Here is a 12,188-nt window from a genome sequence, read left to right as displayed (position 1 = left end):
AAATAGCATGTTGGGTGAACAAATTACAGTTGGGCAATTGACAAATAGAGAGGGCATGACCATGCACATACATGATATGATGAGTATTGTGAAATTTAATTGGGCATTACGACAAAGTACATAGACCGCTATCCAGCATGCATCTATGCCTAAAAAGTCCACCTTCAGGTTATCATCCGAACCCCTTCAGTATTAAGTTGCAAACAACAGACAATTGCATTAAGTATGGTGCGTAATGTAATCAATAACTACATCCCTGACATAGCATCAATGTTTTATCCCTAGTGGCAACAAAGACATCCATAACCTTAGAGGTTTCTCTCACTCCCCAGTTCACGGAGACATGAACCCACTATCGAGCATAAATACTCCCTCTTGGAGTTACAAGCATCAACTTGGCCAAAGCATCTACTAGTAACGGAGAGCATGCAAGATCATAAACAACACATAGATTGATAATCAACATAACATAATATTCTCTATCCATCGGATCCCAACAAACACAACATATAGTATTACAGATAGATGATCTTGATCATGTTAGGCAGCTCACAAGATCCGACAATGAAGCACATAAGGAGAAGACAACCATCTAGCTACTGCTATGGACCCATAGTCCAGGGGTGAACTACTCACTCATCACTCCGGAGGCGACCATGGCGGTGTAGAGTCCTCCGGGAGATGAATCCCCTCTCCGGCAGGGTGCCGGAGGCGATCTCCTGAATCCCCCGAGATGGGATTGGCGGCGGCGACGTCTCTGGAAGGTTTTTCGTATCGTGGCTCTCGGTACTGGGGGTTTCGCGACGAAGACTATATGTAGGCGGAAGGGCAGGTCAGGGGGCCACACGAGGGGCCCAGACGCCAGGGCCGCGCGGCCAAGACCTGGGCCGCGCCGCCCTGTTGTCTGGCCACCTCGTGGCCCCACTTCGTCTCCTCTTCGGTCTTCTGGAAGCTTCGTGGCAAAATAGGCCCCTGGGCGTTGATTTCGTCCAATTCCGAGAATATTTCCTTACTAGGATTTCTGAAACCAAAAAGCAATGACGACAAAGAATCGGCTCTTCGGCATCTCGTTAATAGGTTAGTGCCGGAAAATGCATAAATATGACATAAAGTATGCATAAAACATGTAGATATCATCAATAATGTGGCATGGAACATAAGAAATTATCGATACGTCGGAGACGTATCAAGGCTACATCCTGAAGTCAGAATAAGGTCCTCCCCGCCCTATCCTCGCTCCGGTGGTGCGTCTTGCATCGGTGGAGAGCGAGTGGAGTCGTGTGTTCGACGGATCTCATGGGATCCGGTCGGTTTTCATGTTCGTTGGTGTGGTTTTAGGTCAGTTTCTTCCGATCTATGGTTGTCATCTTTGGCGACGGTTGTTGCTTTGGTCCTTTGGGGCCTTAGCACGACGACTTCCCGTTTGTCTACTATAACAAGCTCTACTACGACAAGCTTTGCCTGGCTCCGGTGATGGAGAGTCGAGGACGGCGGCGCGCCTTCGGCTCGCGTCAGTTTTTGTAGTCGTCGCTAGGTTGTCCGAAGACCTGTTTGTAATTTTTATTACTTTTAGATCTATTTGTATTACTGTTGATTTGTACTACTATTGATGATTATTAATAGATCCGCGGAAATTTTCGAAAAAAAAAAGTCTGCCTAGACACAACACAACCCACAAGACAAGTTGTGGAACCACACGCAGACTTAACTCGACTCTCGAAGGACTGAAGTGCAAAAAGGGCGCGTAACAAACCAGAGCTCGAGGGAGACTCGTCCGAACTCCCGGATCCCCCACCGCCGCACGGCCGAGTTTGCGTAGGATCCGGGCGACACAGAGAACCTACCTCCGCTCCAAGGACACAGAATCCACCCACCACTCCACCAACAAGGTGCGGGCAGTCCGTTCCGCGGTCAGATCGTCGCATCGCATGCCTCGCTCGCTCGCCGGCGACCTCACGGACCCGGAGATGGCGCAGCCCTACATGAAGAAGGACGACGACGACTCCGACAGTTAGTTTCCTTCCCTCCCCCCCTCCGCTAAACCCCCCTGCCGAGTTCCCCTCCTCGCGATCCCTCTACCTCTGCCTCGGGTACCACGATGCAACCCGACGGGAATGCCGGATCTGGCGCGATCCCGCGGCGGATCTCACGTAAGTGTGCCCCTCGCGCGGTGTTGCTGGTAGTTGATTTGGTGCAAAATCGGGGCTGGAGAGCTCGGATTTAGGCGGATCTGCACCGACTGCACCTGATCGGGCTGTCGGTTATGGCGTCCCCTGCTTTTGGGTTCGTCGACCAGCGAGTTCCTCTGGCCCACGTACCACTGTGTTTGCGCGAAAACGTTTACTATGGACGCGCGCGCTCGTTCTTCAGCCTATCTCTTTGTTTGCCCCCTTTAGATTGTCAGGATATTCATGCTTTTGGCGGTAGATTCTCACTGCTGGTTATAGATGTGGTGTTTGTTTTCACTGGCTTAACAGTATACCATCTTCTGCACAATTCGTTTCTATGTTTCCTGCATGAATCAGTCGATTGATGGCGCAACTAGAGCTTACATCAGATTACTGGCTGGTATGTTTAAGGACACCTGGGCGGCAAACAAATTTTATAGCTGACATGATGTGAAAACAATAGATTGCTTCTCTCTCTGTTCATATATTCGTTGCATGGACTGTGTTAAGTAATTGGGACTTAGTGTTATCTCTCTCGGATGTGCTGCAGTCCTTTCTGTGTGACATGAATTCGATAGAAAGTTGCCTTACAACTTTAGCACGGCATGTCCATGACAAAAGCCCACGCTGCTCAATGAAATTTATTTATTTATTTTGCATTGTTACAAATGTTTTGGGCTGGAGCATTATGATTTGTTATGTGAACCGTATAGTACAATATGGTTTTATTTATGGCTGGAAAACCAATTACCTTTTTTTCAGATATCTCTGTTTTTAGCCCATAAAATTTGCCTTCTGATGATAATGATTCGAGCAAAATGTCGTTCTGCATTTTGCAAGCAAGCCAGCCTAAACCTTCTAAACAGCGCTCTTCTGATCTTCCTGGTGTCGGGCTTTGAGACTGGTCCAATGTTCCGAACCCATTTCTCGTAAAGCCCAAGATTAATCTTGATTGATGAGTGAACTGTACGTTTCGGACGGGCTTTGATTAGATTCTATGGGTCCATATTTGAATTGAAGGTGTCTAGATGTTGAAGTTGGGTCAGTTACTTTGAAAAACTTAGCTTCTTTTTGAACAACTGGGTTCTGACATTGATAGTGGTTTTTGCACTGAGTTTGAGTTTTGATCTGCTATTGAAAGGTTTCTATCTCCTATGCTCTTAGATCATGGTCAGTATGAATAAATGCTTCTACAATATGGCATGTTTATTAACTGTGTGGAAGCTGTTGCAGTTGAGTACTCGCCATTTTTCGGGATTGAGAAGGGGGCTGTTCTGCAGGAGGCACGCGTGTTCAATGATCCTCAGCTTGATGCCAGAAAATGCTCGCAGGTAAGCATTGCTTACAACAACGGTGTTTCTCTCATCCTCTATGATAATGCAGTTAGCTGTATATTTGTTCCCTATTATTCTCATGGGCTTTGCCGTTTGCTTGATATATGCCCTGGAATTTTGCAGGTCATCACCAAGTTATTGTATTTACTTAATCAAGGAGAGACATTCACAAAGGTATGATAGTGAATATCTGCTTGATCTTGTAATATGTACTGATTCAAGCCACGGTGTCAAGTATTAAAGCTGAAGATTAAAATATTGATCCTATTGCAATGTAGTTTTTTCAAAAGAGCAATTGTGATATTGAGCTTGTTTTATCCCTGATGGGTATGTTCTGTTGCAGGTTGAGGCCACTGGAGTTTTCTTTGCAGTAACAAAGTTATTCCAGTCCAATGATGCTGGTCTTAGGAGGCTGGTCTATTTAATGATCAAAGAGCTTTCTCCATCTTCAGATGAGGTGAATGTTGTTTCAGATGCAGTAATTTGTTTCATGTTTTCATTCTAAGTCGATCGAGTTTTGTGTCTGCAACAGGTTTTCATAGTCACAAGCTCATTGATGAAAGACATGAACAGTAAGACAGATATGTACCGTGCCAATGCTATTCGAGTTCTCTGTAGGATAATTGATGGCAACCTCCTTACTCAAATCGAGAGATACTTGAAGCAAGCTATTGTAGACAGAAATCCTGTGGTTGCTAGTGCTGCTCTTGTTAGTGGTATTCACCTGTTTCAGGTATTGACATAGTTCTGTACACAAATTTTTATACCTTGTTTGCAGATACTTAAAAAAGTATGCTTAATGTATAGGCAAATCCAGAAATTGTGAAAAGATGGAGCAACGAAGTGCAGGAAGCTGTGCAATCAAGAGCTGCACTTGTGCAATTTCATGGCCTTGCTCTTCTTCACCAGGTATAAATTTTGTTCAAGAATAGAAGAGAAAGCTATAGAGCTGCACGTCTTCTAATGCTGTTCTAGGAGAACAGTGTCCTTGAATTGATCCTTGCATGGCTGCATCCTGGTTGACCTGATAGCTTATAGATTCAGTGTAGTGAATGGACTGGTCAGGTCATATTCTGGGCCGTTGTGAGCTGAAATACGTTATGGAGCACTAACTTGTGCACAAGCTGATGCCAGCACCATTATATCAGTGCTGTTGTAATGAACCTTTTATATTGGAAACTTCTACTTAAACGAGCTCGAGGGGCTAGTGGCTTTAAATGCAGATCTATATATGCTGCTTTTGGCTTTTGCTGAACTAAAATTTAAATGGCCTATTCATGTTACACCTATAATTTCGCTTTGGTTATAGTATGTCCAAATATGTATAATGGCACATGAGAATGGAGATGTTTTAGTGAGCTGCATTTGTTACGAGAGAGTAAAGTAGTGCTATGTAGAAGTTTCTGTTAACCTCAGACACTTGATGTTCAGTTAAATTTGTCTCAAACTTGCAGACCAGACAGAATGACCGTTTGGCCATTAGCAAGCTGGTTTCTAGTTTGACAAAGGGGTCTGTCCGCTCGCCCCTTGCACAATGTCTTCTGATTCGTTACACGAGCCAGGTAACATATATTTACTTCTACTGGAACCTTGAAAATGAGTAAATTGCTAAAAACGTGAGTTGTCATTTTGTAGGTAATACGTGAGAGCATGAACACACAAAATGGTGATCGCCCATTTTTTGACTATCTGGAATCATGCCTCAGACATAAATCAGAAATGGTGATTTTAGAGGCTGCACGGAAAATAACAGAGATGGACGTCACAAGTCGTGAATTAGCACCAGCGATTACTGTGTTACAGTTATTTCTGAGCTCATCCAAGCCTGTCCTTCGGTTTGCTGCTGTCCGTACACTCAATAAGGTAAACCATGCATGTTGATAAAGCTTTGATGTACAAAAATATTGTCCTGTGTTCATATCCTATTTTTAAGAGTTTGTTGTGTCCATATCTTGATACACCTTTTGTATTGCAGGTTGCTTTAACACGCCCTTTGGCTGTCACAAACTGCAATGTTGACCTAGAAAGTCTAATGTCAGACCAGAACAGGAGTATAGCAACCCTGGCAATCACTACACTTCTTAAAACTGGCAATGAATCAAGTGTTGATCGCCTCATGAAACAGATTACCAGTTTCATGTCTGACATAGCAGATGAATTCAAGATAGTTGTTGTTGAAGCTATACGATCTCTGTGCCTGAAGTTCCCACTGAAGCACCGTTCGATGTATGTGAGCAACTAATGGGTGTTGATACTTTCATATAACATTTATTTCTTTTAGTAGTGCCTTATCTTTTGACTATTTGAAGTTGCCATGGTCCATGTTTTGACTATCATTTCTTCTGTAGGATGATTTTCTTGAGTAACAGTTTGAGAGAAGAAGGGGGCTTTGAGTATAAGAAGGCCATAGTTGATTCTATAGTTACACTGATCAGTGCGATACCAGACGCCAAAGAAATGGGTCTTTTGCATCTCTGCGAATTCATCGAAGACTGTGAATTCACGTATCTTTCTACTCAGGTACTTACATTTGTTATGCTTGTACTGTTGATTAAGCAATGGTCATTAACTCCCAAGATTCAGCTACCTATGAATTGACTTTTCTGTTGTACTTGTTTGATATTTAAGGCCTGTGCCCAGTAAGTCCTTTTATAGCTTCCGTACATATTTCATGTAGTGATTACTTGATATTGTTTTAAAATGCCGTGGATAGTAAACCTTATTAATTATTACTATGGTGATATCTGGGACAGTATTGGTGATATTTTGGTATCTCTAACAGTAGTCAGAAGATTGTGTCTCATGAGAGGTTTGTTACTCCCATGTTATCGGAGTTCAGTGTACTTATTGTTTGATCCTTCCCCGAAATACTAAACAACACATGTTCTCAACATCTGTAGCTAGAACTGTAAAAGTTACATTGTCACGAAATTAAGCTGGCCATGTAAAAACATCATGTCTCCAGCAAATCAGCTAAAGAGTCTAGAAAGGCGATTTCACTTTGAACCATGCAACATACCCGTTATACTATAGAGAACATTAAGTGAAAGTTCTGGTGGACCGGACAATATGTTTGTAATCATAAGTTTGCCTAGGAAAGGTTCTGTTCATATTAGGGATTTTTACTCGTTGATGTCAACTGTTCTATGCCACCTTACTTAAACAATGTTGAAATGTGCTTGGATGATCTGTTTATGGTATATTCTATATTCCATTCAATGAAACTATGAACGGTGTCGAATATATTCCTATATTTTGTCTTGATTTGTACATATGGTCATTAGTCATACAGCCATATGGGACTGAACATCGCGTCGGTGTTTAACGTGCTCAATTGCTTAACCATTCTTTCTATTATACTTCCTCATCAATCATGATGTTATGAGGAACTGTTTGATGATTTTCTGATTAACCACAGAATTTGGAGTTGTAAAAAAAAAGATGTCCTGATAGCATCTTCTCTTGTTGGCAGATATTGCACTTTCTGGGAAATGAAGGTCCAAGAACATCAGATCCAAGTAGATTCATACGCTACATTTACAACCGTGTGATATTGGAAAATTCCACCGTTCGTGCTAGTGCTGTTAGTACATTGGCAAAGTTTGGTGCCTTAGTCGATGAATTGAAGGTATGATAAAATCATACATCCGTTCTTCCTGTTCTTACACCACTTTGTTTTCTGCATATTTAACTTATATTATTTATGATTTTCGTTTGTAGCCTCGGATATTTGTTCTTCTGCGACGGTGCCTTTTTGACACTGATGACGAGGTAAATTTGGAATTCCACATGATCTTAATTATTTCCCTTTTGTGCAATGCAAACCACAATAGAACAATTTCCCATTATGTTTGCAATACTTAATTAACAGATGACCTCTCGTTGGATTGTACTGCAGCATTAAAAGTTTAAAACACAGTAGTGTGGATTCTACTGCAGCATTAAAACACAGTAGTTGCATGATGTATCTGGGCAATAATAAATTATTAATCACTAATTGGTCTTCCCTGTTGTAGGTCCGAGATCGTGCTACACTTTATCTCGAAACTCTGAGTGGTGAAGTTGCTGTAGGTAACTCTGAGAAGGATGTGAAAGAATTTCTATTTGGATCCTTTGATGTGCCGCTTGCCAACTTGGCAGCAAGTCTAAGAACCTATGTATGTTTACAGCGTAGCATTACATTTTGCATGTTTCAACGGAATCATACCCTATGCTATGCTCACATCTTAAAGAACATGGCAGGAACCATCCGAGGAGCCTTTTGATATATCCTTAGTGTCAAGAGAAGCTAAGTCACAACCACTTCAGGATAAAAAGGCCCATGGAAAGAAGGCACCTGCTGGTGCTCCTGCCCTTGCACCTGTTTCAGCTGTTGACGCTTATCAGAAGGTGCTCTCATCCATTGCTGAGTTCTCTGGGTTCGGAAGGCTCTTCAAGGTTTGCAGAGTAAATACATTTAAGTACTTTTGGACAAGTGCACATGCTAAATTTCTCTTTGTTCCCCCAGTCGTCTGAACCTGTGGAGCTGACCGAGGCAGAGACTGAATATGCTGTTAACGTGGTTAAGCACATTTACGAAAGACATGTTGTATTGCAATACAACTGTACCAACACTATACCCGAACAAGTGCTAGAAGATGTAAGCGATGGCCTTTAAGCATTTTATTGGAGAAAAATTGTCAACTCCTGCATAAGATTTGATTAATATCCGTTTCTTCTTTCAGGTTACCGTCTATGTTGATGCTACGGATGCTGAAGATTTTTCAGAAGTTTGTTCAAAGCCTCTTAAAAGCTTGCCATATGATTCACCTGGTCAAATTTTTGTTGCTTTCGAAAAGCCAGATCATGTTCCTGCTACTGGGAAATTTTCAAATGTGCTGAAGTTCACTGTTAAGGAGGTAAGTGTAAAAATGTTCCTCGTAGTATTGGACTCTAACTCAAACATTCTATATAATATGAATTGATGCTACCTTTGGGACTTGCTGTCTAGGCCATATGGAAAATCTTTTATCTAAAACTATTTTTCACTTTGATCAATGTGTAAAACTGTGGTTTCACCTTTTGGATTCTTCGGGGCTGGTTGGTTTGATTCCAACATTTGGCATTGCCAATGTTTAGGCAGGGAAAAAAGTTGGCTACCAAGTTCCCTTGCCAGCCTCTAAAAAGTTGTCAAATTTTAGCAAGTATTTCCTTCATTCCGATTTAATTGACTTAAATTGTCACAATGGTTTGCTCATTTGTTTTGTCTCCCCCGCGTTAATTAAATCGGAACGGAGGGAGTATTGGTCTTCCCAATTGAATACATTGGTATGCCAAATGTTGGCATCAAACCAAGTAGCCCTTTCATGCGAAACCTGCTTCATCTGTTCATACAACTGGAAGTCCTAAAAAAGATAGGAATATAATACAGTCATGTTCTTCAAACGATTATATGCCATTACCCATGAGACATGGGAATAACATGTAACCTCAACTGGCGTACGCACTAACTTTTATGTTATTTGAATTAATTTTATTTCCCATTGTCAGGTTGACACATCTTCAGGGGAAGTCGACGAAGATGGTGTGGAGGATGAATACCAAATAGAAGACCTTGACATTGTTCCAGCTGATTATATGTTGAGGGTTGCAGTCTCCAATTTTAGAAATGCCTGGGAAAATATGGACCCTGAAAGTGAACGTGTCGATGAGTATGGACTTGGTGCTAGAGAGAGCTTGGCTGAGGCTGTGAGTGCTGTCACTGGCATCCTTGGCATGCAACCGTGTGAGGTGAGCTACCACTTCTCTACACTAACATTGTTAAGATGGTTGCCCATGCTTATGTTCATCCTCTGTTGTTTCTTGGAACATGGTTTGGATGGTTGGTCGTGTCAATGCCTCTTTGCCCACTCGTTTTGTTTTTCTTGCTATCATTTACCAACTCATGGGCAGGCGAAACCTTTCTGAAAATTTTAGATTGCCCAATTTTTTTTCTAGGATGCACTATGTATGGTTTAAACCAAACGCAACCAACATTTTTGATTGAAAGGCTGCTAAGCAGTTTACTCATGTTTGGCAGGGCACTGAGGTGGTACCAAGCAATGCAAGATCGCACATTTGCTTGCTATCTGGCGTATTTATCGGGGACGTGAAGGTTCTTGTCAGGTTATCATTTGGACTAAGCGGGCCCAAGGAAGTGGCGATGAAGCTGGCGGTCAGGTCAGACGACCCTGAAGTCAGTGACAAGATCCACGAAATTGTTGCCAGCGGCTAAAGCGGATCACCCAACCCCTACCAAACAAAACTTGTGTAGAGCTGGTAAATAGTCTTCAGTTTCATGTCAGAAAGAAAATAGTCTCCAGTCTTGTAAGAATATAGAGTATTGTACCTGTTGATGCTTTGGTGTTTACAAAATGCTCTTACTTCACTTCCTTTGTGTTGCTTCCCAGAAAGTGTATCTTGTACCCCATGCGTTCACTCCACAGTTAACTTCTGAAGATGCTTTGTCTCACTCTAATATAAAGCCAATGATATAGTACAACATTATCTATCTCAAGAATTTTGCACAGCCCAAAATACTCAGTCTTTCGTATTGCTTTTTTTTCCCACAGTGGTAGAGTGCAACATTATCTATCTCAAGAATTTTTGTTCATATTTTTTTGAAATGATGAAATGTCATTTTTGAATGTAAAAAAAAAAAAGGCTACATGTAGCTCGAGCTACAAAATGCCACACTCCAATATGGTACGCATGCTTACGAGTTGTGGCTGTAAATTGTAGACTACTGTTGGCTAATCTTAGCTACTGCTGGGGTCCGTCAAAAGTTACACTCGGTATTTTTGTCAGTAATAATTGACGACTGACTCTTCGTAGAGGATGCAAGTAAGGAAAGAGGGTTTCCTATTTCAAAAATGAAAAAAAAGTTCCATTGCCGGGATTTGAACCCGGGTCGTCTGGGTGAAAGCCAGATATCCTAACCGAGCTAGACGACAATGGAGTTGTGGTAGGTAAAATATTTGTCATCAGTTATTTGCTGGAGGAAAAATGGTTGTCTAAGATTGATCACACCCCAGGATTACAATGCTAGACCCTATGAGCTAGGCTAGGTCGGAAGTAGCGTTGCTAGACCCTTCTCCCCCGCCTTCGTCCATAACCTAAACTTAGTCTTAGACTCTTAGTGCAATGGAATGTTGGAGATGGAATGAGGAGACAAAATTACCTTCACAATAAGTGTTCATGAAAAAGAAAACCAAAGACATGAACTATCTCCAGCGTAAGAATGACATGAGGTTCCTTGAGCAGGTTAAGATAGCGTGACATGTGCTGGACCAACATAAAGTTACCATGGATGCAATGTTTTTATATGCGCATATTGGTTCTCCCCAACCAAGTACCCAATCTCGGTGACAATGTTCCAGCCAAGGTTTAGCCATGGTGAAAATATGGATGAGTCTAATAGGATGATAGTCCTTCATAGAACATGCATCCAATCACTTAAGCAAGATCAACACACCCGGTCAAACCCTTCAAAAACCACGACTACCGAGGGAGTGGAGCTTGGCAAGCTCCACCATGACATTGGACTTCATGTGTATCAACAAGTAAGGAACTTCGATGTGAATCCACCGAGGAAGTGGCCTTGCCACGTGGCCATCATATGAAAACCGCCCATCAAGGTCCACCAGGTCGTCGGACGATAATCCAGGATGCCAAGGTTCATAGAGAAACAACAAGCGAACGACACCTATGGCATGGCTACATGGTCCAAACCACCGTGACATCGATGACGAGGCTGTAGATCTTGTTCTTCTGCTTCTGATATGTCACATATGTTGGTGAGAGAACGTGCTGGTGCCCCACTCAACCAACTAAGCCACATTTTGAATGCACCTGCGTGGCGTTTTCTCTCTAGGATGGGGTAATGTTGCACTTTTCTTATAACTCTAACTTTGACTGCTCAATCCTTCCTAGTAACATTCTTGAGATTTATGATCTTTAATGAACGACCGTGTCGTCAAAGTGAAGCCATCACGCTGTAGGCGTGCTCGCGTTAAACGTGCATGCACACTTTGCTAGAGGCATATAAAAAATGGTAGAGAATGCAAGTATTTCCTTATCATCAAGATATATAGGCACTGCAATGCATTATTTTATTGTTATCATCTCTAACAATTTATAAAAATCAATAAGATTTGTGTTACTAAGGAAAGAAATATGATACAATTATGAAAAATACAGTTATCTTAAATTTCAAATTTAAAGAGACGTCTCTTAATTAAAGACATACTCCCTCCGTCCCAAAATGTAAGGCATCTAAGGACTGGTCAAAAATCAAACTTTACTAACTTTGACCAAATATTTAGAAAAATATATTTACATCTACAATATCGAATGGACATATTAAGAAAATATATTTTGTGGTGAATCTATTCATGCTGATTCAGTACTGTAAATGTTTATATTTTTGTGTATAAACTTGGTCAAACTTAAAAAAACGTTGACTTTTGACTAATCCTTAGACGCCTTACATTTTAGGACGGAAGGAGTAAAACATTTTTTTTAAATCCCTTTTCTTCCAACTAAGCATAATTCTGACGTGATAACTCCAAGGAACTCTGCCATCGTCACATTACACAGCCATGACCCATGAGAGACGCTGGAAATAACAACTCGGAAAATCAACATCAACATTTGTTTACCAGCACAT

At 41.7% G+C, this 12,188-nt stretch overlaps 1 protein-coding gene and 1 non-coding gene across 2 annotated transcripts; one reads left to right on the top strand and one right to left on the bottom strand.

Moving 5' to 3' along the window:
• Positions 1-1,737: 1,737 nt before the first annotated feature.
• On the top strand, positions 1,738-9,908 carry LOC127296289 (coatomer subunit gamma-1). Its single transcript, XM_051326330.2, has 18 exons — positions 1,738-2,010; positions 3,402-3,499; positions 3,626-3,676; positions 3,846-3,959; positions 4,035-4,235; positions 4,310-4,411; positions 4,957-5,064; positions 5,138-5,365; positions 5,478-5,728; positions 5,851-6,022; positions 6,975-7,130; positions 7,223-7,273; positions 7,519-7,659; positions 7,745-7,939; positions 8,010-8,141; positions 8,227-8,400; positions 9,032-9,271; positions 9,561-9,908. The coding sequence occupies exons 1-18, from the start codon at positions 1,929-1,931 to the stop codon at positions 9,753-9,755; spliced, it is 2,691 nt and encodes an 896-aa protein (XP_051182290.1). The 5' UTR covers positions 1,738-1,928; the 3' UTR covers positions 9,756-9,908.
• Positions 9,909-10,404: 496 nt separating this feature from the next.
• Positions 10,405-10,478, bottom strand: TRNAE-UUC (transfer RNA glutamic acid (anticodon UUC)). The gene has a single exon. It is a non-coding gene; the product is annotated as a tRNA-Glu (tRNA).
• Between the last annotated feature and the right edge of the window lie 1,710 nt (positions 10,479-12,188).

Source organism: Lolium perenne, chromosome 4 (genome assembly GCF_019359855.2).
Source record: "Lolium perenne isolate Kyuss_39 chromosome 4, Kyuss_2.0, whole genome shotgun sequence".
Lineage (NCBI taxonomy): Eukaryota > Viridiplantae > Streptophyta > Magnoliopsida > Poales > Poaceae > Lolium > Lolium perenne.
The sequence above is the reverse complement of the archived record's forward strand: the minus strand, read 5'-3'. Positions and strand labels throughout refer to the sequence as shown.